The sequence below is a fragment of the Anser brachyrhynchus genome (assembly GCF_964034855.1).
Source record: "Anser brachyrhynchus genome assembly, chromosome: 5".
NCBI classification, from domain to species: domain Eukaryota; kingdom Metazoa; phylum Chordata; class Aves; order Anseriformes; family Anatidae; genus Anser; species Anser brachyrhynchus.
Genome location: NC_137699.1, coordinates 40,324,469 through 40,348,151, shown reverse-complemented (window position 1 = coordinate 40,348,151; position 23,683 = coordinate 40,324,469). Strand labels below are relative to the sequence as shown.

At 39.2% G+C, this 23,683-nt stretch overlaps 1 protein-coding gene and 1 long non-coding RNA gene across 3 annotated transcripts in view; one reads left to right on the top strand and one right to left on the bottom strand.

The window, feature by feature from the left end:
* The window catches only part of MBIP (MAP3K12 binding inhibitory protein 1), a 16,736-nt gene extending 14,020 nt beyond the window's left edge, over window positions 1-2,716 (top strand). Inside the window, exon 9 of one of the 2 annotated variants that reach the window (XM_080594899.1) lies at window positions 369-2,716. In XM_080594899.1, coding sequence (XP_080451025.1) covers window positions 369-476 — 108 coding nt within the window. In that variant the 3' untranslated portion in view covers window positions 477-2,716. Of the gene's footprint in view, window positions 1-365 lie in introns of both variants that reach the window. The other variant, XM_080594898.1, reaches the window with a different exon arrangement.
* The window catches only part of LOC308196200, a 28,102-nt gene continuing 5,389 nt past the window's right edge, over window positions 971-23,683 (bottom strand). The window contains exon 2 of the long non-coding RNA XR_013952123.1: window positions 971-23,683. This is a non-coding gene — a long non-coding RNA (uncharacterized lncRNA).

Genomic DNA, 23,683 nt, shown 5'->3' with positions numbered 1-23,683 from the left:
ACAGACACAAAGGAGATTGATGTTGGGCAACAGGGGAAAAATAAATTACTTGAGTTGTAAAGCTGAGTTCTGTGAGCTCTAGATAGTCTGATCCAGTCTTTTACCATCAGTGTTTTATTTATTTATTTAGGTTAACAGATTAAGCAAGCATCTAATGGAAATAGTATGGATATATTGATCCATGATTAGGATCGTCAGTTTCTTTCAAGTTCACATTCTTTTTTTAGACATAGACAAGATTCACACAATTCTTCAAAAGTATTTCTGTCATTTAGTGCAATATGCAATGACCTCAAGTATCAAATGCTAGGCCACTGCTCTAGCAAGCAAGATGTAAATAATTACTTTTTATTTTGTTCTTTCAGCAGAACTATTCGTTGGCTGAACTTGATGAAAAGATCAATGCTATAAAACAGGCATTACTGAGGAAAACAAAGGAAAGCAAGTGCAAGGAGGCTGAGCGGCTTCTTCGATAATTCAAAAAAAGTCTTTTCAGAATCTTCATCATGGTTCACACAAACCCAAACCATAGGACCTGAGTAGTGTTCATCAAGGATGACTTTAGCAATGAAAACAAAGCATGCATATATAAGCTCATTTTGGATGATTTTGAAAGCTTGCTTTCAGAAGAACTCATTTAAAAACAATCTTATGAATGAAATAGTTACTTTAAAATGAAGAATGTTTTAGGAATAGCATTCTAATATTCTGTTCCCTTCTGTTATAAAGGAGGATTGCAGTATTGTTCTTATGTGGGAAGTCTTAACCTCCATACAAAAGCTACACTTCACATGTAATTCTTGGTGATTGAGTATTCAAAAGGGCTATCTTTTGAATATTTTTCATGTAAGTAGTTTGCAGAGACTTGTGAAATAAAATGAAATGCTTCCTCATAAGTAAACTGTCTTAGTAGGGGAAAAAAGGTATTACAAAATTTGCAGTATGCATATTTATCTGCATTTTTGCCATATTTGTCACTGTTTTCACAGCTGTTAGAAAAGCAGCAAATTGCATTTTTGCCATATTTAAAACAGAAAGATGGTTACAGAAATCCTGCCTGTGTAAATAGAGACAGACAACTGTTTTTTCAATTCCTCAGTGCCCTGTAAGAATTAAAACTTTATACCCTGCTAACAACCTAACTTTGTTATAAACACTGTTCAAGAGGAGGTTCTGAGGAGTTGCTAGGAGGCACCAGCTTCCCTTCCTTCCATAAGCATGTCTATATCACTGAAGAAGCATGGATGCTAGGTGTATAGTTTATATTAAAAATCAGACCTTTGACCACATGCTGAAATGTGATTATCATTGCTTATTTGTTTTTGAGTAAACCATTTTCTATGTATGCCATTTTTTTTAGTGTATTTGCTGTCTCTTTGTTCCACTTTAGAAGAGAAGTAGCTGTTACAGAGGGAGCCTTTATAGGGGAAGTGTACTTTAACTGCTCTGCTTACAGCAGCTGTACTATTGATGACCCTTTATCAGTTGCTGTGACAGGTGTTATGAACAGCACTGACTGGACAGTCCTGCCCTTTGAAGAATAGCAAGCATTTTCTGTGATTCAATGCTCTTATCTAGAGTAAGATCTGTTGTAGCAAATACACATATTGCTTCTCTGTCAGTGAATCAACAAAGGTGGGTAACTAAGCTGCCTGAGGTCTGGTCCCAGCTCTAGGAAAGGGAACACTACAACAGTTATCTGTTCAGATCCTTAATGTCCGCAGAAGAGATTGCCCCAGGCAGTCATGACTGCATCAAATATGACACCAGGTACAAAGAGGTACTTTCACAATTTGAAGGCTGGGACCTGCCTGTGCATAAGACCATTGCTCAGATTGTATGCTACAAATTAATACAGCATCAGACATAGGCTACTTGCGTTACACTCTGTTGCCATTGTTCTAAGCCCTAGCAGCTCATACAGAGGAGTATTTTGGTGAAGAAGTACCCTCAGTTGCAGCTTTTACCTCAAGTAGGTAACTGTTAGGTGTTCCCTGCAATACATTTCCTTGTATTGTGTCTAAAGATCTGGAAGCTCAAAGGGTGTAATGTAGAGATAACTGGGCCCAGCACCACACACTTCACATGGTGGTGCTTGTAAGAGTGGTGTGAGGTGGTAGTTACAACTGGGGACAGGGAGGATGACTGCAGCGACTTAACTTTTATAAAGCAATAACATCTAGTGACATGCAGCATAATTCAAGTACACTTGGGACATGGTATTTAACTCTATTGCATTTGCACTATGCAGTTTGCTCTGGAAAATTAGAGCACAGCCATAGAGGAGACTAACCTGGGTCAAGATTTGTCTCAAATTATTTGCTGTTAACATTAAAGCAAGTGCATATGTATTTGTTTTCTATGTGTATATACACACATACAGGGGGGAACCTTAAGTCTTCATCTGGGGTCAGTTCTTGGAATAAATTGCAAACACTGCTGATTTCTTCAGGGGAGACTGGTTACAAAAAGACTGCATTAGCAGTTTCAAAGTGGCTTTTTCTATAGTGAATTGCCCTGCTACTTGAAAGATCTCTTGCCATGGGATTCTCCTTCTCTTAAGATGGCAGCAACATAACAGTTAAGGGTTGAAAGCATAATGAAGATGCATTATAACAAGACAATAGCTAAAGAGGCAACAGCAGAAGTACTCTGGATGGTAATTTATTAGCCCTATATACTTTGTCAAATAAATGGTACAGATACACTTGAAAAATGTCAAGGTATTCATCTTGCTTTGTTATTAGACCTCTGCCATTCTTTGGTTTCAAGTTGTTAATTTCTTGTGCACTTAATGCCAATATGCATGTACTATAAATATTCCTTAGAAAGATGTTCTCTGCTCTAAGTTGCACATTAGATGTAGTTGCAGATTTCAGAGGGCTTCCAACCTGTTGGAAGTTTCCCTTTCTCTGCTATGTGTATACCACTTGTGTGCATAAAGGGATGGATAAAGAGGACATAAAACATTGTTCTGGTCTTAGCAGTTTATCCTTGCTTGCCTTCTGTCTGGGCTTTACCATATACGACTAACTTTATAAGGACAACTCCTGCAGGAAGAGATATGCTACTCAATTCCATGCGCCCCATTACAAAGGGGAGGTAGAATGAGAGACCTCTTGCATTATTAGTTTTCCAAAACTATAATTTCAGCTATTTTTCCTCTGCCTGAAACACCATGGTACCAGTAGGTGAGGTTGCGTTAGCCAAAGTCTGAAACGTAACCACAAGTGAAGCACAAGCAGAGGCACTGTTTATTATCATCTCATAAACAGTCTCACCACCTGGACCAAGATCTATTTACTGATAGTGGACTGATTTCTACTCACTTTGTTCCAAAAAGGGATACTGAAGTACTATTTTCTAACTAGAGCACCAGCAGTGCAATACAGCAGTGAGGATACCTTCCTTCATACAACATTTTCCTCTCAGGCTGCTCTTGATAATCTGATTATCTAATAATTAATAAATCTGTCTTGCCTTCAACATGTGGACATTTGGGAAAGGTCTCGATACCACTCTCCCCCTAATCAGTAGCAGAAAACTTCCTGACATCAGTCAGCCTAGAATGCCATAGCTGGATTCTGAGATCTGTTATAGGAGTCACGCAAGAGTAAGAAAATGGATTCATTTTTAGGACAGTGTGAATGCCTAATGTGGTGGAAGCCAAAATACACCAGGATTTGGGTTATATGATGGTAATTCTGTGTAGGTTTCCCCTTTGGGGAATCCCTTCATAGAACATAACTACAATCTATTGTGGGATGATACTCCACAAGGTTCAGATGAAGTTCTGTTAGCATTTCCCACACATGTCAAATCTGTGTATTAAAATTGCATGTAATTAGGAATAGTATTGCTTAACTGACTTACCTAGGGAGGGGTTAGTGTTCTAGTGCACAGCTGTTTTGTCAACACCAATAAGCTTATCCTGCTGTAAACTGTCTGAAAGAACAACCATGGTAGGTCCTGTTGGAGAGAGACTGCAAAGTATTTCAGCCTGCCAAGACCATTAACCAAACTGCATCTTTTTGTCATGATGTTTTCAAGATGCATGCTTTGAAGGAAACACTTATAAATCTCTAGCCAACCAAGAATTGCAAGGACTTTTGCTTACCTGAAGCTAATCTAGAGATCTTCCCAGGTTTCTCCTAGAGTCCCATAGCCTACGGTACAAACTCCACCTCAGTTAGCAAAGGCTTCCAGTTAAATAAATAAATAAAATCCTACAGTACTGTAAAGTTGGCATTAATTATCTGAGGACAAAGTCTAAGCATTGCTTTTAAGCCAAGAACATTTGTCCCCCTGAGGAATGCTGAACAATTGCTGTTTAGCAACTTGCACAAGAGATGTAGTGAAGCATTTGATCCTGTGTTACTGTGCAGTTCTGCAATGTGTGCATGATTGGTTTCTTTGCTGCAAGCTCCCCTGAGTAGGGAGTGATTCACCTCTAGGAGGCTAATTTCTTATAGTTGAGTGCAGGATTTTAATAAATAAACCCAAAAGTGAAGTACCCTTTTGAACAGCCCTCATATCAGCAGGTAATATCAGTAATTTAGGAAACTCAAACCATTCACCATTCCATCCAATGTATTGTTGTGATTGGTACTGGATTTTATTTTATTTTTTTAAATACATAAGTTATCTCTTGTTTTAATTAAGACCTTACAATACCACTGAGAAATTTTAACCCCAGAATGCCAAAGATGTATTATTTGAAGGAGAAACAGTCAAACATACTTTTGGTTGATTACAAATTATTTGCAGCAATGAGAAAAAAAACAAACCACTTTCAGCTGTAACACAAGCTGAGCCACCCTGTTTTGAACACAAACCCATATAGTCCTCTCACAATTGTTTGCTACCACAAGAGGTGCCAGAAAGTAGCTGAGAACTGTCTGTATCCAGTCAGCCTGCCCAAAAAACATTGGCCTACACCTTGTGTTTGCTGCCAGCATTGCTTTAGCCCAGGTAGGTGGCTCTTATGGCTGGAAATAGGATTACCGTCCTGTTGGAGACTCTATCCCACCCAAGAGCAGTGAGACCAACTCAGGTCTCCAAACGATGATTTTTCTTGCCATTGCTTGCTGGGATAAGTGCATGTGACTTCTCCTGACTTCAGGGAAGGGCTTAATGGGGGAGAGGTGGGAGTATTCATTGTAAAAAGTCTGGTGATGGGGGGGGGACACGACACACGTTTAAACACCTACCTCTGTAGATCTTCTAATGAAACTATGCCTTGTCATGGACAAAACACTTACAAGTAACAATGAAAAGAATAGGTATTGTTTAAAGGTATTATTTAGAAATCATCTAAATTTTTAAAGGTTAATTAGTGTAATTTACCCATCTTAGTTATTAAAAAGGGTTATACATAAACAATAAATGCAAGAGTTCAATCCATTTTATTTCCACAGTTGATTCATCCACATCTGTTTAGCTTTTTATGACCATCTAATTGATTTGTAGAATTCTGTCCAGTACAGATGGGCTACTGCTCATGACTACTTTTGTACCATTTATATTATTGTTGCTCTGATTTTTATTCAAGGCCAAACAGAGGGGAATATAAGAGTGTGATGTTCACCTAAACATAACAATGACATTAAATTTCTATTTGGCTCTGAGACAAGAATAGATTTGCAGAGACAATCCACTATGAATACAAATAAGTTGTTTATACATAAATATAATAAGAGTTCTTACTTAATTATGACCTATTTTACCGGTTCTACAATATGCTCTGTTATTACTAAGTTTTGTAGCAACAGCCAGGCTAAATCAATTGTCACAAAACTCATTTGGCTGAAAACTAGAATTACACCCCTACTAACACTTGTGAGAGAATAAAAGCTCCTTCTCTGTAGCCTGCTCTGTGCCTATGGTAAGGCTGCACTTAAACTTACTAGAATATCTCACACAGCTGTACATGCATACGCTACATTATTTTATACACAGTTTATATGTATAGGTTTCTGCATGCAATTGAGACTCTCCCCATTCATTTTGAGCTGTCAAAACTATCAGAAGCTGCCTAGGTGTTTTCCACTATGGAGTCTCTCTTGTGAAAGCACAGCATGAGCAAGTCTTCTACCAACCCTGACGTTCAAAGCTAGCTCTTGCTCTGTTTTGCTTCTGGGAGCCTTCTGGGTGTATGGGGAGTAGTTTGAATAAGTTTTGCTAGTTGTCTTTAGACATAATTATTGTTATTAATCACATAGCACAAATCATTCAAAGAATGAAGGAACCATCCTTACTTACCTACCTCTGCACTAGGTGGCTGGGGTGCTCATGCACATAACCTGTGTGTACAACAGCTAGGAAGTAAGGTGTATGCAGTCAACTCATTAAAGAGAGGCACACTTCCATTTCAGTCATTTTGCAAGTTATGTTTCAGGTGTATGCTTAAGTCTGCTCTCTGCTGAATACCACACAGGGCATTTGTTTTGTGATCAGTCACAACAGCCTCCACTAGTTAACCTGAAGAAAACTAATGAGTTTTAATGACTAGAAATTGTGGCCAAGAGGTTATGTAGTATCAAGCAAGCTCAAATCCTGAGCTTGAATCTTTGCACAAAAATGTGAAGAAAATATATGGATTGTTGCCTTCAGGTATGCGTCAATTTTTCAGAAATGGTTGTCACTAAACTGCAGCATCATAAAATGGGGGAGGAGAACAGAAAGACTCTTGTGTTTGGGACAGATTAAAGGCAGCCATTTCGGATAGCACAGCTAAAGAGATCCTGCTGTGTGTAACTCCAGATACAGGTGCAACAAGAAGCCTCATGCTTGCTTGAGTTATCCACTACAGCTGAGCATAGGACAACCAGAGGAATTCCTCAGTGCAGCAGGAAAGCTTCACTGGCATGTTGCAATCCCATAAGACAAAATATTCTTATGTTGTGGAATCAGAGGTTCTCCTTTAGAGTGGTCATTGTCACAACTATTCATTTTGCATGTCCCAAACAGCAAAGGAGGAAAAACACTGCAAGACTGGGATGTTCTGGAGCATTTAAAACAACCAGTATGTTAAAGGGTGCTGAGGCTAATTGCTTCTTACTCACAGAGTGCTGATCCACCCTCCAGCATAGACTGAGGAAGTGCTTCACCTCTGCTTTGGTTTTACAACAATAACATATTAAACAAGTCATCCTGGCCTGCAAATTCTGCTTTAATATAGTACAATAACATTTGCATACATGGACTTGTCTTTTATCTATACCGAAGTGTGAATGGAGTGCCTCTAATGCAATTACAAGGTAAGCAAGCAGCAGAGAATGAGAAAAACAGGTATAGCAAAAGCAAAAAGCTATTTCAAATGCTATTTGAGACAAGACAGAGTCAAAAAGAGAGAAAATGAAGTTGTTCCAGCTGGTGGAACAGCAGAAGAGAAGACACTTACCCATCAGAGGCAGCCCTGAAAGAAGGGAAGAGACTTGTGTGATACATGATGAGCCAGAGGAGAGTGCCAGAGACTGACCTTGCAGGATACTCGTGACAAGGAGCTGTAAACAAAGGAAAAGCAATTTGACAAGAGAGGAAGGAACCAGTTCTGGTTACGCGACTCTGATAGCAGCCAGGCTGCTGCTGTTGAAGGTTACACAGGCACCAGGAAATCTTAAGGGTATCAGGTCACTAAATACATAGAGAAGAGCTGCTACCATGCAGAAGAAAACCAGACTAATAGTCCCTCAGAACATCACAGTGCAAGTGATATTTCTGATGCCCCATGACAGAGAGCCCCAGGGTTCTGCTTGCAGTGGCCGCAGGTCTCAGGAAGAAGCTTTCACTCAGTTAATACCAATATTGATTCTTATAACCAGGGCTCAGGGTTCTTGGTGAATTAGCTAAGGAAGGAATCAGCTTCACAATCTAGGTTTTAAGGAGACCATTATGGTTATTTTTGTGACCATAGTAATTTAGTCAATTAGAAAATATTTGTAACATTCTTTCAGTTCTATTTATCTATCACACAACATCTGTTGTGCAAGAACTGTGAATTTTGCCTGCTTTCCTTCTTCTGGGGAAATAGACTTACTACAAAAAGTGTCAAAAAAACAGCTTTACCAAGAACGTGCACATACCTTTACGACAAGTAAACCCTACCATCCTTCCACCATCCAGCGCTCCTCACCACATCCCAGCATATTCCCCGCAACTGCAGCTGCTGTGATTTAAGTCACTCCCATGCTTGACAATTTAGCTGTGCAATCACTGCTACCATTCCCACCTGCTCTTCTTTGTTGAGATCTCTGCTCTTGTCCTTCCCTTTTCTGCCATGTTTTTAGTGGTTTTCCCATTGTTCACTGCTTTGACCATGTGAAAAAGCCCGGTAGTTTTGTATAAGGATGACACAGAGGTCTCCATTTTACAGGAAGGCGCCTTCGTTTCACGTGTGGTTCTGCGGTCAACCAGAAGTCAGCAAAGGTTTGAAATACAAGGGAACAGAAACACTCAAAAACAAAGAATTCACTTAAAGGAATACAAACATGTTCTTAGTGGAAAGGATGTTCAAATGGTTAGAGCTCTCTCTTGAGATTTAGCAGAGACTGATCCAGTTCCTGGCACGTTAACAATTTACTAGTGAAGCTCTGTGCAAACCTTTTGATTTTTCTGTGCTTTATCCCTAAGTTCCGTGTTGGTAAATGTAGATCATAAAGTCTTTCTGTCTCACAGGGTCGCTCTGATCATACATCAAGATTTGTTCAGGATGTGTTTGGGTTCTTCAGTGCTTAAAGTGTTGCTACTACATATTTTATTATCTAGAATAAGCAGACTTTCTAGTAGGATTTAGTTTTAATAATGCTGCAGAGTAAAAATGCCTGTATCATATTCTATCCAGCTGCAAGGTTGTAGGTAAACTGCTCACGTTGCAGCTGAATCCAAACTAACACAGCTTTACAGCTCCTGAAGCCAAAGCCGTTCAGGCAAGAGCTATGCTGCAGGTGGTTTGACCACGAAATGTCATCACAAGCTCCTTGAACTGTCAGCACACTTGTGCCAACCTCTGCTTTCCCTGCAGGTCCCTGCAATGGGGGAAATCTGTTCCCTGCTCAGCATGAGGTCTTCAGGCAGCTCTGGCCCGGCAGCACTGCCTGCGTGCTGCGCTGGCTCCAGGTGGGTCTGAGAGCAGGAGCTGGGCTTCAGGCTGGAAGCCCTCCCAAGTGGCATGGCAAAACCTTAGTTCTGGTTTCAACCTTTCTGTGTGTGGTTCTTTAAGTGTTTATAGGTATTTTCTTCACTTTTTTTTTTTCAGGAGAATCAGTAAAAATAATTTTTAAAATCCATTCTTTTAGAAAGACATCATTTCTGAAAGTATTTCTTTAAAGGAGAATTAATTTCTACCCAGCCAGAAACCACTAGTTATAGTACCATTCCTGCATCTTAATACTTAGGTGTCCCAAAGAAAATAAAAGGAAAAAAAAAGGAAAAACATATATATGTGCTTTTTTTATCTGTGTTTATTTCACTGAAATAATGTTCTCAAATTGAAAGGAATGAAGGGATGCAGAAAATATTGAAAAGTCATGAATCAATTTCAATCAATTTTAATTCCAGTATAAGAGGAAGTAATGCCACTTGTCAAAAACAAAGCAATCATTTCTGACAGCTAAATTTGCAAGAGACTTATTGCTGTCTGGAGAGAGGTAAAGCTGGATGGCTTCCCTGCTTCTACCTCCGCATTAATTGACTTTCACTGCTATTTGATTTATTCTAATGAAATTTCTGTGTCCTGTGACTCCTAGTTTTTTTCCTTTAAATGAGCACTTCCGTACAAACATTTTTGTTTTGATTTGTTTTGTTTTTTTCCCTCCAAAGCAACTTTTCTGGCCTGTGCATAGTTTGTGCTTGAAATAAGTCAAAGTCATCTTATAACATATATTCACCACTTAGCACCCACCAATCATTTTAGATGGTGGTTGCCTAAACAGCAGTAGCACTTGAGGGACACATTTCCTTATGCAACTATTTAAATAGTTACAAGCAGTGATCAAAATACCTTTCTAGTATTGTAAGCAATTATGAACATAGGTATTTTAAAACTCAAATGCATTAATCTTTTATGTATTCTGCAGTATAACTTTTCATGAGACAGTTTGAAGCAAATTATGTTTTCCACCAAAAACTGTATGCTGAAAGTAAGAGGTAAACAGTGTCTCATTTTAATCTAGCTGCTTAGCAAAGGTCTAGTGTCAAAGCCTGACAGCACACCAGGATTGTCTACTAACACACACCTCATCCACACCCCAGCAGACATCTGATCCCCATGACTCTCACAGGCATTGGGTGGCATGCACTGCCTAGCATCATGCTGCTACACATGAGAGTGTTCCAGTTCCTCAACCTGCAGCAGAGGAAAGTCTGATATATCAAAAAATTGTACATTTAATATGGAAATTCATTTACAGTAGAGACCCCCATAGAGCTACCTCGATAGGTTGGCTTGATGGAGCCATAACAACTCTGTCAAGGGTGGCCTGAAGCTCCCCCTCTGCTGCCAGGCACTGCTCAGAGCAGCCAATTTCCTCAGCAATACTCTGTGCACCAGTAGTAGAGATAGAGGGATGAGATACTGATGTGTCCCTCTGTAAGTCAGAAGTCCCTGTATGCACAGTTAGCCAACCTGCAAGGAGCCAGGCAATTCCTTGCTTGCCCAAGTTCAGTGTGGGGAAAATCCCCAAGGTAATGGCAGTGGGAAAGCCTGAAAGTGTTGAATTGAGCTGGAAATGACAAAAACAAACAAACAAACAAACAAAAAAACCACCAAATCCAACCAAACAAACAAACAGAACCAACCAAAAATCCCACAACCTTATACTTCATTAAAAAAATATTTATTTCATTAATAATTGTTATTTAAATTCATTTAAATACTCCATTCATTTAAAATATACAGCAGCAGATCTGACTCAGTAAATTTAAAGTTTTAAAGATAAATTCAATTACTGGACTCAAACAGGTAGGTACCGTTTTAGCTCAGCCTTTTATACAAAATGTGTGTTTTACACATTTCTTCACACATAGGAGGAAAAAAAGCTTGCTCTGCCTATGTGCCCACTACTTGTGTGAGTAATTCCTTGCAGTGCAATAAAGGCGGTTGTAAAGGCTCCTTGCATCATTAAAGACTCATAGGACTGGGTCCATCTTTTGTTACACATGTTGAGACTGAGATCACTGTAACAAGGAACTTTTAAAACTTTTAAAATACCAAGAAACAAGTATTTCATCTTAGATTTCACCCCTGATGTTCATAATTGCTGGTTAACTAATAGTTCCCTCCAAAGAGAGTCCACAATGCAGAAGTATATTTTCAGACATTCAAGAGCCTGTCAACGTGACACCCAGTCTTCCAGGCAAATTCATTAGGCCAGAATTAAATACTTACTTTTGAGGAAAATATAGGAAGAGAAACTTCATCCTTTGTCAACCATACTTTTGTTAACCTAGACTTTGCCAGATTTGGAGCATGTTAAAACTGGTGCTTTCCTCAGCCATTGAGGCACCAAGAATGCATGCTCATTGTTAATAAGTAGTTTCCGCTTGCATGTGACAAAACAGCTAGCTGGCTAGTCAGCCTCAGTCAGTGTCTATTTATGGCAAAATGTCAAAAAAGAATGTCCTGCATTTGTGGCTCAACAATAATGAACATGGCTAAATCTGAAAATTAACAAAGGAAAGTGAACAGCTTTTTAAATTCTGAAGAACATTAGATTCTGGTGTCCTTTTTGTTCCAATTGTTTTGGCTTAACCCTGTGAAAAGACCACCTGTTGGGCTGCCATTTTGGGATTGTATTAAATGCAGTGATTGCATGAAAGACCACTTTCCAAAATAACCTAGTATTATTATTCACTTATTTTATAGTAAATCTGCATTCAAAACCGGCAGGAAAGTATAAGGCTTTTTTTCTAAGTGAAATTTAAAGCTGTAAGTTCTCTATAAATGCACTTTCTGCAGATGCATGATTTTATAGTGACAATCATGATACTTTAAAAGGATCTCAATTAAATCTTTGATGCAGCAATAGGCTTCTGTATAACAGAAAACTAACCTTTTGAAGTAATAAATATAAGAGGAATGAGAGATTAAGTTACACAGGACTGAGGATCTGTGATGATTAAATTAGCAAGAACTACTTGTAAACAGCATAACTAAAATATTTGTTTTGCTTCTGGCATGAACTTGAGATTTTTAGTGACGCCAATTATTTTTAATGTCTATAACAATGTTCCTGTAATTTACTTTTGCTCAGAAGACCACACTGACTTGTGCTAAAATCTTAGTGAATTTTGAGAAAGTTTACCATAAACCATTATAAATACTTTATTTAAAAATATGAAAGCTGCATTAATTTTTTAAAGTTTTTGTTTGATTGTTAGTTTTTAATGAAAGTTATTATATGCAGTTAAGTGATGATTTATTTAAATAATAAAATCAGAGTAAATGCTACCCAAATTAAAGAAAACAAACAAACAAGGAAACAACAACATAACCTCATTTATCTTTTAAAAACGTCAAATAATCCAACCATTAGATTTTAATTTCAGACACATGAATCCATTCACACATTTTAATTTCTTTTAATATAATGCTTAAAAACTTCCACCTGATTCTAATAAATATGCCCATTAATGTACAAATGTAAATAACAAGTATTTTCCATGAGTGTTAAAGAACTTTTTTGCCCAAAGCTAATAATGCTTGAATTAGAAAGGAACAACAATGGTTTCCAAAATATGTTTTCTTTTTATATATTCATGAAGAATTCTGAAATTATCTACATAATCTTCAATATTTTACCTTAATTTTTCTGAAATATAGATGTCTGCATAAGCCTATTGACACATGAATGTTATTTAACAGGACGAGCAATGAGCCTTCTGTGTGTGTCTGTGTATCAGAATATACACTCTCGCCTTCTGGTATGCAACATGCAATTCCAAAAACTTTATATGAATTTTGACTGGGAAAGAACTTCAGGATCAAAACTGGGTTACACAGTACATTTGAGTGATAATAAAAAGGGAAATCTGCATAAATAATTGGTCATTTCCAGCCCCCTTCACCAGCGTCAGTCACAGAAGTTAAAGCTAAAGCTCAGGCATTAAATCTCTGAGGTTTTGCACGTTTTTCATCCTCGGAAAAGTCAATGCAGTATATTGGAAAAAATATTTCTAAATGTATTGTCATACCTGTGAGAAGTTATTTTCTAGAAAGCCCTGTATATTTTATGCCAGCAGAAATGTAGTTTAATGTTTCTTCGCTACCACTACCTTCAAAAGTTAAAATGTGACTTTAAATACATTGCTATAGGCTAAAGTGGCTCTTATGAAACAATAGTTTTGTTGGTCAAACAAAACTTCTGGCCAAGCAGATTTTTTTACATGGGAACTATTTCCTATGTGAGAAAAGTATGAGTTTATGTGACTATTGGATTCAGAGGGGGAAAAGGTAAAATGCAAGAGTGTACAGCGTACAAGTATAAATTAATGTCTGGCTTTATTGTTCACTGCAACATAAAGAGCATGTACTACACACAGCTATTTTGCCAGGGAATTATGGATACTGAGGCTAGCAAGCAAAAATGACTTATGTCTGAATAAAAATATGTATCTTTGGGAGAGATACAATGTGTTTGGAACCCTGAGGGTTAATGAGAGGTAAGCTGGTGAAGGGGGAGATGAGATAAGGGAAATAACAGAAGCTGAATAGATGAAAGAAGTGATTCAGTGGGAAGCATTGTTGATCACAGCTAGGTGTCAGAAACAAACTAGAGAAATGGGAACTGCTTTAACATTGGCAGGAAAATAATAATAATAAAAAAAAGAACTTATGCCACATACTAAAAAAGAAAAAGAAAATAAGAAATAATAAAAGGCTTTCAGGCTTTCTTTGGACACGTCAATGAAAAATAATGCAAGCAAGCAGGAAAGAAAGCACTGAAATGGAATCCTCTCTAAAGGTATCTTGGGGAGAGGGACTTATTGTCCCATCCTTTTCACATTGAGAATTTAATTTTGCATTCTCTTTGTCTGTCTTGAGATACACTTGCAGTTATTCTACGCCGGTTACTTTTTTTTCTTTTTGTCCACTTAGGTAGGCTACACTAGTGGAGAGACAGTTAGAATGGAAGAAATCTAAGCATGAATTAAAACAGCCAGGTGTCCTTTGCCAGTGTGGGTTTTGCCTGAAGTTGGAATTGTACTCAAAGGCAGAGAGGGATTCTTATTCGCGAGTCCTACAGGGAACTGCAGTTTACTTACAGTCCCCTCATTTTCTGCTCCTGCTTATAACATCTGTTTTTACAGAGAAATTATTTCTGGAGCATCCAGATTTCAGTACGTTTATGGTATGCGGGATGCATGCACAGCTCATTGAACTTTATCACCTCTTTACCCATATTTCACTTTAGGCAACTTGCAAATAAGGTGCAACCTTATATTTTCACTCTTGAAAGAACTGCACCGAGGTGTTATTAACAGAACATTTGAAAACCCCCAAATGGCATTTGCTTTTTAGTGCCAGGGACATTCCAGTTCCTACCTACGTCTTATGTTTACGCCCATCCCCCATGAATTCCTAAGACAGTTTCTCTTATATTAAGCTTCCTTCTGGTGCCCATAGCAACACCATCTAGTACTGAAATGTTCCTGCAGGATTTGCAGGAGTCCTTTCAAAACAAGATGCTGATTCTGCAGTTATTGCACACCCGGCTACTTGTATCAGACACACAGTCTGAGTCCTCATTTCTCAGTGAAAGGCAATTCAGCTGGCCACTGGCTGTCCTCACCACCCTTACTGACAACGCATATTTCATACGTTCTGCTTGTTTGGGTATTTTCTTGACAATAGCAATAACTTATTTATTTTTCATAGTTGTCTTAACTATGCAAAAAAAAAAATAAATCACATAGGGTAGAGGGGTTATGATTTTAACACGATTCTGTTTTCTTTTTTTTTTTTTTTTCTTTTTCCATTTCTCCATCTGTAAATGCATTGACATGCAAATGGGCCTCTGCCCTCTGCTGCATGGCTCAGGAGCCTCTTCCTGTTCTTGTGGGCAATAGTGTGTGGGGACAAAAAAGTATGTCAGGTTAAAAACCAGACAGGATATGTTCAGGGGATGCCCGGTGCTGCAGGAACCTCTCTGGCACAAGCTTGCGCACTGCGAAGCTGGGTCACTTGGGAAGCCTGGTAGGGCTCAGAGCCTTCATGGGTAGGGCCCATGACTTTGCCACAGGCCCTTTTGTGCATTGGGGTTGAGTAGGCTCAAAAATAAGTAGCTACATTCCCAGAAGAAGTATCTCTCAGGTCCACGAGGTGCTGCCACCCTGGTTCCTGTACCCCTAATGGCAGGAGAGGCCTTCAAGCCTTCCCCACCTTGCTCCTCCCTGGGGGCCACTGTCCTGTCTGCAGCAAGCAGGGAACTGCCCCGGCCCCACAGCCCTCCCCAGGGCAGCCCTGCCTCCAGTGGGATGCTCTCTCCCGGGGATGCTCCCTCTCCTTGGCTGTGGGAGCTGAGCTGCCTCCAGGCCTCTCTCCTGTGCCAGGGCAGTGGAGAAGACTTGGGGCTTCTCCCAAAGCAAGCTCTGAGCCTCTCAGCCTTCACTCCAGATCCGTGGGCTGAAGAGGAAAAAGGCTGTTCCCAAGCGCCTAAGCCCTGCTAATTTTCAGTACTGGTAGTTTATGCGATTTTGGCCAAAAAAAAAAAGAGTACTGTTTGACAATACGTACTTTGTTCATTCATTGTGAACACGACATATCATTTAAATTCTGTGTTGTGCCATGCTTCATGCTAGGAAATGTACCCTAGGATATTTTTACAGCTATAAAAGTTCAGTAAATGGAGACTTCCCTGCAGGACTCAGCTATTAAATCTTTGCTGGAAAGTGGGAGCCACGTCCATTAAAAAAATAATATTCTGGTGAGACTAATCACATCTTTGCGCTACTAAAGTATGCTTGAATTCAGATGTTAATCACATAAATATTTGGCAGTTATACGTTGTGTAGAACAAATGCTGTGATTTGACAGAGTTAAGTAACCCCTTATCTCTGGTGTTATCTCAAGGGCATGGAAATATTTGGGACATAGGTGAAGAGTGAACCCAGAACGTTTGCCAGGTTAAGGCAAGAAGAATCCCTTCCCTTTCCATTATTTAGCAAGAGAATAATTCACTCAGTCACAGCAGACTGAGGTGGGGACTGGGCCAGCAGCACCCCCAGGAGGAGCTAGACACAAAACAGACAGACAGTTGGGGCCTCTGTGCAGAAAAACTGCAAAGTATGGAAAGATATCACACAGCCCCATTGGTTGAGAGATGCCTCAGGCCTGGGAAAGGGGTCAAAACAAGCTTTCTCAAAACAAGCTTAGAGAAAAGGGAAAGGTGGTAGACAAGGCAGCCTCCTGCTCGCCAGCTGTAGCAGAGACCTTCCAGAGTCGTCCCTCTGGCACAGGACAGGAGCTGTACAAGCAGCATGCAAGAGGCAGCACCAACATTTTTCTTCCTTGCAGCCTTCACACAGGTAGTGCAAAAAGTATAATCCCAAATAACTCTAATAAACTAAGTTTAATTCCAAGTTTACAGCTTATTTAAAGAAAGAAAAATTTATTTATATGTCAAGCACCACCTTCACTTTGCAATGAGCTATGAATGACTTCTAAAATTACTATTGGACAGTCTTATTTTTATCTGATGTCATTCTTCCTATCCATTGTTTCTTCACCGATTCCTGACAATTAACTCCTTATCTGGTCATTGCTATTCCTGTTCAATCAAAATTGAGGTTCCAGGAATTTTCCTTTTTTTCAGGGATGGAAAACTGCTTATCATATCTAGTCCACAAGACAGTTTTATCCATCCTCCTGGGAACACTGCTTGCTCAGAGGAAAGCAAAACTTGAGGTATTTGCATGTGTGTTGCAGGAAAGAAGGGTTGCCAGGGGGAGGTAGAGAGGAATTTGCAGCCCAGCTTGAATCTGGCAGCATGTCTTTGATCATTTGAGATGCTGCATTAATATTTCTGTATTGGAGGGGCTCAGAATACCAGTTTAGAGTTGGAAGTGGCACCCAAATATACCGAATTTGGTGATCCCTCCTGGCACAGACAGGACTTGGTATAGGGGGCTTGAAGTGTGAGAGATGGAGAAATATGGGCCAATGCATTTGGTTAAGAGCATAAAAGATAGGAAAAAAAAAAAAAGTGTTATTACAATTGATTTACACTGATTCTCAGGTTTTCATCCCATTTTGTTTGTTTGTTTGGGTTTTGTACTCTCCTTTATATCTTATTATTAGGCAGTATTTCTTTCATGCAAAGGAATTCCAATGTTACACAAATCTTCAAGGAGAAAAAAAATACATTTTTGTTGTTATGGGTCTTACGTAGAAACTGCAATCTGAAAGAGTTGTTTATCCTCCATTTGTTAAGAAATCATTTTTTGTGAAGATGCATTAATCCTGCAAAGTTAAGAGTAAGATTCTGCAGTTAAGATTCTGTGATTTACTATTTAGATTTCAGAAAGGTCTAAATTGTGGGGCATGATTCATCACTTTTAATTGTGGTTTAAGCTTGTGTAAAGCTGTTGCTTCTGAGTTATTTTAAATTAGTGTAAAAAGTTTTCAAGACACATACTTCCTCTTTCTGATGTTTTAGAGAGTCCCTGGCAAAATTTACAATGGAATTTTTCTCAACATAATCCATAATGATAATAATAAATCACTTCCAAAGTTGTTTGTGTTCACGTGTGTGCAATGCACAACTTATTAAAAAGAAAGGAGAAAAAAAATGCAAGAAATACTTGGAGAGCAAAACTGCATAACTCAGGGTTGTCAAGATTGCTCTCTATTATAAATTTTGTCTTAGTTCTTAACCTAGATTAATAGTCAGTGTTTCTTGCAATGGGGATCCTAGAACACCTTTTGAAAAGCTGTTTTGCTACTTGTCGGTGCTACTGAGGGAAAACCTGGCTTTTGTCCAGCTATCGTTCTCTTTAAAAAATTCTTGGTTGCCAGTCTTTATCAATATTTACCAAGTCAAGAAATGCTATTCTTTATCTGAACAGTCTGTATAGTTGTATCCAGTTATAACCCATGCTTTTATTATCAATTTGCTGTGCTGAAATAACAGAGATTCTTTTCTTAAAATGATGAAAAATCAGAATTGTTGATCGCGTAAGTGTTTGGATTTTCTTTTTGTAGTAGTTTTGTTTAATAAGAGAGGTAACAATCAGGTACGTGACATACAAATTTTGAGAATGAAGCCTAGTTAATTTAATATGAGCGATGAGTTTCATATTCTGAAACTATAAACGCTACACAGATTAATTGTTTATAATCCCATTTAACTAAAGCTCCCCATTTCATCCTTCTAACCTTTCCTCATAAACAAATCTTTCCAACTTCTCAGTCATGTTTTCTATCCTCCCTGGAATTCCTCTCTCTATTTGTCTACATATTTTGAGTATAAAGAAGGGCTCAGGGTGAATGCAGGAATCGGGAAGCAACTCCGTCAGCATTGTGCTAAATCCGTAATTAAAAAGGGTTAAAGTTAATATATTTAAGCTACAACAGCGAATCCACTTGATCACACATGACAACAGAAGTATTTATAATTATAACAATTGTCTTACCTCTCAAATGGTCAGACTTAGAGTGTATAATCTGTACAGACTTGTTTTCTATAATGAAGATATTAAGGGCATTTCCAAGACACTGCAAATTTCACCTGATTTGGGGAAAGAGAATTATTTTTAAAGGGTTTCAAAAGTCTTATGTCCTGAGGATTTGGGTCGACAAATAACAAGCTCTCTATTCTCTGCCTTCACTTTAACACTGAGCCTTCTGGCTCGGTACAGCAGGACCGGCGGTGAGTTTCCTTATGTGGTAGCCTCTGCATGCAGGCACAGAGCACTCAGGACGATGCTCAGCAGCAGCGGCAGCTGCAAATAACATTTGCAAAACATTTTTGTGCACTTTTACTGAAATGCTTAAATAACAGAGTGGAGATGTAGGAAACCCACGCGTTTATTCCAGTGAGCATTACTGACTGCAAACAGAGTTTTCTTCTGTAAATTTTATTATTTGTATATCCACATAACTACGCTGGAAAAACAGCTGCATACAGAAAATCCAAAGCTGTTGACTGCACGGGTGCAGTGTTAAACTCTGAGCCATCACAGATTACAATTAGACAACCATAATCTGTTTTTTTATTATTATTATTTTATTATCTTTCTGACCTAATAACCAAAGGTGAATATAATTTTGGTGTAGGCACAGTTTAAAGTCAAGAACACAATCTGTGCCACTTGTTTATTAACAGGAAGCATAGCCCACATTCTGACTAAAATCTGTTTTTTTGACAACTCTTCTGCAAAACTGCTACTTGTTTTGCCACTGATGGACATGAATGTGGTTCCTAGGACAGCCCTGTGCAGTGGGACCTTGACAGGCCAATGACACTTCCATCCTCACAGAAGATCTCTGATCTGAAGAACTTCCAGTGGGCACAAGTTCTCAACACCTCATGTTATCAGACTGGCAGACTCAGCATTCAAAAAGTTTGTTTTTTTTTTGTTGTTGTTGTTGTTTTTTACCTTTCCAGCCATTGATGTTATGGAATTAATCCAAACCAGCTAACTTGTGAAAATAAATTGTATTCTTTGCAAAGATTAATTTAATGGTATGAAGCACATATGCATGTGTACCTTACCCCCCCACACACCTGCACAAGTACACACACACATTTACATGAGTAGATTAACTGCATCTAAAAATCAATTACTTATCTGTATGCACACGTGTTATTAAGATTTATGAAGACTATGCATAGATTTAACTACAGGTTCTACTTACATTCCTAAAAATTTAAATCAAAATATAGCCCTGATGCTCTTCACCCCAGCGCTATTTACCTACACACCATGAGCATGTGATGTTCATTTTTATATGGTATATACAGATGTTGGGGGGAAGATGTATACAGATACATACATAGATGTATCTGTATATGACCATCATGCATTATTTATAAAAGGAGTTTATTGCATATACAAACAATAATTATTATAAACATGCAATTATATATCCATATTTGTGTATATAGAGAGATTTTTTTGTCCTTAATGGAAAACTTGAACTGCCAGCAGCCATGTCAGAACTCAGATGGTTAACATTCACTTCTTGCTGTTTTATTGCATATTACTGTGCGCTCCTGAGCAGCAGGAGCAGATTCAGGCAATTACAATCAAGTCAGGGCACACGCCGTGGCTGAGCAACACGATCATGATGAGGATACTGATGAGGCACTTATCGAAAACCCCACATCATCCACACTCATCAGCCACAACATGTCACCCCAAATGAGGCATCAGCTGCCTTCAAATGGCTCATTGCACACTGTTTACAGCTTTCTTTGGACCCACTTTTGATTTTGCGGTCAGGACTTAGTTCAAACAGCAGCTGACTGGCACTGGCAAGCCTCAGGTTTCGGCATTGCCGCCTTCCTGGGAGTCAGGAGTGTTTTGATACGGGGCCTGACCGGCGGAGAGAAGAGATCCTGGCTCGGTCCCCCCAGAAACTGGCCCTCGGAGGCAGGGTGCAAGCTGCTGCACAAGTGGCTGCAGCTCAGAAACTTGGCCAGGGGGGCACTGGGGAAGAAGGAAAGGGAAAGCAAACAAACAAATAGTCCCACAGCACTTGCTGATATTTTTGATTTCTTGCCTCCAAGGGCAGCCTTAACAAGCAGCTGACAACAGGAATTTGGGCAGAAACACCGTAGACCAGATCCCTGTTCTTCCTGGGGCAAAAGGGTCCTTAAAACTGGGGCAAAACTCACAGATTCTGGATACAAAAACTTATTTGCACTAAGCAGGGCAGAAAACTTTTCCTGAGCTGCAAAACGTATTGGTATTCAGGAGGACCTTTATTTCTTTCTGATTTATTTAGTTATGCAAAAAGCAACCAAACTAAAAAACAAAACAAAACAACAACAAAAAAAAAAGAGCCAAGAAGGGAGGGTGAGGGGTGTCAGCCTCACTACAGTGTGCCCAGGCAGACTCCCAAGACAAAAAACAACTCCAAAACAGAGAAATGGCGAGCAGCTTCCCCCAGCCCCACTGATAGGTACCCTGAAGAGGGGCTTGGAGACTCGCTGAAGTAAGCAAGGCCACATCCAGACCCTTGCTGAAATGAAACTCCAAAGCAGAGCTCAGTTACTGATGGGTTGCACTTCCCTGGGCTGAGCAAACGTGTAGAGCTTCCTCCTGCCACCACCGCCTGTGAGCAGGCATTGCCACAGTGTGGATTAAAACTCATTTGTTTTGACAAATAGAGACTTCCTGATGAGGAAGTGCTACGTCATGGAGTCCCTGATGCTCTGCCAAAAGGAGGTGAAAGGACCTTGGGGTGCACAGACATCTGGTCCTTGAACCTCATCGTTTTGCTAGTGAAAATGATCGGTTGTTGTCAGTCCAGCCTATGTGAGAGGGTGAAAAAAACGCATCTATTTTCTTTTGCTATTCTTCTTCCCTTGTCTTGTCATATCTTATGAAATTAATGTATTAATTTATGACAGTATCAAATACCAGAATTCCCAGATGATTGGCTTCCATGGTAATTAGACTACTTTACAAACAGACAAACTTCTGAACTGAAAGCAGAAGTTATTCACCCAGTCTTATGTGGCCAGCTCAGCCAAGGAAGTAAATCTTCACTCCCTTTTCAACACTCCCTTTTCTGATAGCTCAATTAAGGTGTAGGATTATATGTATACATATATATATATATATAGTTACCTTCACGGTTACTGTCTGCAGTCTGCACTGTCTGCCTCAGTGGTTCTCAATGCTAGATTGCAGCACGCTCACTCTGTATGCCAAACTGTAACAGCATATTGCATCACGGAAACATTTAAAGCAAAAACAGCAGATCTGTGCAGGTTTTCCTACCTTGGTACATATATCTGATTTTTTTTCCCCCTTGCTGCTTTTATTTCTAACTTGTGTTGCAAAATGCTTTTCCTGTAAGGGACGGGTCTTTCCTGTTCCTTACTTTAATGAGGGTTTTATTTAACATTAAATAGAGGAAAAATATTTTCAAAAAAGGCCAAATATACAGTCCAAAGAGAGAAAGAAATTAATTTGTGCAATCCGTTTACCATTCTTACTAAATCCTTTTTTTCTTTCCCAGGGCTAGCAAACACTCTATACAATTCCTAAACTAATTAATTTCCTCAGAATAGCTTAAACTTGTTAAGGACTCCTATCATACTGTCTTCTCTGTGGTACTCAGCGATATAAGCAGAGGGGGGAGGTAAGGAGTGTGCATGCATTAGGATGGAACAGCATAAAAATCCCTGAAAACTGCTTGGGCAAAACAAAATTGAGCTCCTCATGCACAGCGCTGCAAAGACACTAAACTCTGTGTGAATGATGCTAGATAGGAACTGAAGCACCAGTGGTAAAACATCCTAATTACAAACCTGCGGCGCAAACAGAATAATGGACAGAGCAGCAGCCCTGGTAGCTGCGTAAAAAGGAGTGGAAGTTTGCATTTTTGTGTCTCTATCTTGAATTGAAGTGTGTGCATGCGTGCGTGCGTGCGTGTGTGTGTAAAGTACTGTTTTTGGGTCATCATCTTACGCTCTTTGTGATGCACATTCTAATTTAGGCAAAAGGGATGCATCTTTCAAATGCAGATCATGTTTGCATTAGAAGAGCAATGAGAACACTTGTCACTTTCAGAACATTTATGTGCTAGAAGTACTGTTAGCAGAAGAGCAGTTTAGATAAATTCAAGACTTTTTTTTGCTGATCACAAACATTAAGCTTCACACCTGAAACCCTCAACCCCCCGCTGTGCTCTAATCCTAGCACCATTCACCCTTAGAGACTCAAAGTGCTGTGCCACTGCTCTCAAACATTTGATTGCCCTTACTTTGAATGCCACCACCTGCAAAAATGCCTTTTTATTCCCTTTGAGCCTCTTGAGAAGGAAGTAAAAATGATAATTCATGACAAACATTAATTAATTGTTTACAAGATGATCTTTTCTTTTTCTAACTTCTGTTCAGCAGACATGTTGAGCTGCAAGACTCCACGCTTGATGCCAGAGCTTGTCAAGAGGTCTGCATTGTTGTTTATCACTCAGGCATAGGATAGACTGCAGGTCATTGTTTCTTCAGTTCAAGTAGCACTGTCTAGCTCTTGTTTGAAGAATGGAAGCGACATGCATGAGTTCTCGCGTATAAAAGAACTACCGGTTCTAAGAAGGAACAGGGATTTAGCTTCTAATGCAGAGTAAATAAACATTTTTCACCATCTCTTTCTCCATGTGATTTCTGAAAGGTCAAGAGGTGCCATTACAGTATTTTAAAAGCTTCAAATTATGTTTAAATAACGTATCACTAAACTCGGAGAAATCTTATCAGAATTTAAGAACCTATTGTCGTTGTTTTAGTTCTTGAATTCGTCACCAGAGGAAGACGTGTTTTGAAAGGAATGCACTGTTGTTGGGAGGGCTGAGATTCACTCGAGGCCGGGACCCAGGCTCTCCCACCAGCTAAAGGAGAAAAATTGCCCTGACAACGCAGACTTGATTTAATTGAGTCTTTAAATTCAAGAATCAATTCCACTAGGGATGTTATGCCATGCTAGTGTCTGACCTGTGTATCCTGATGTCAGG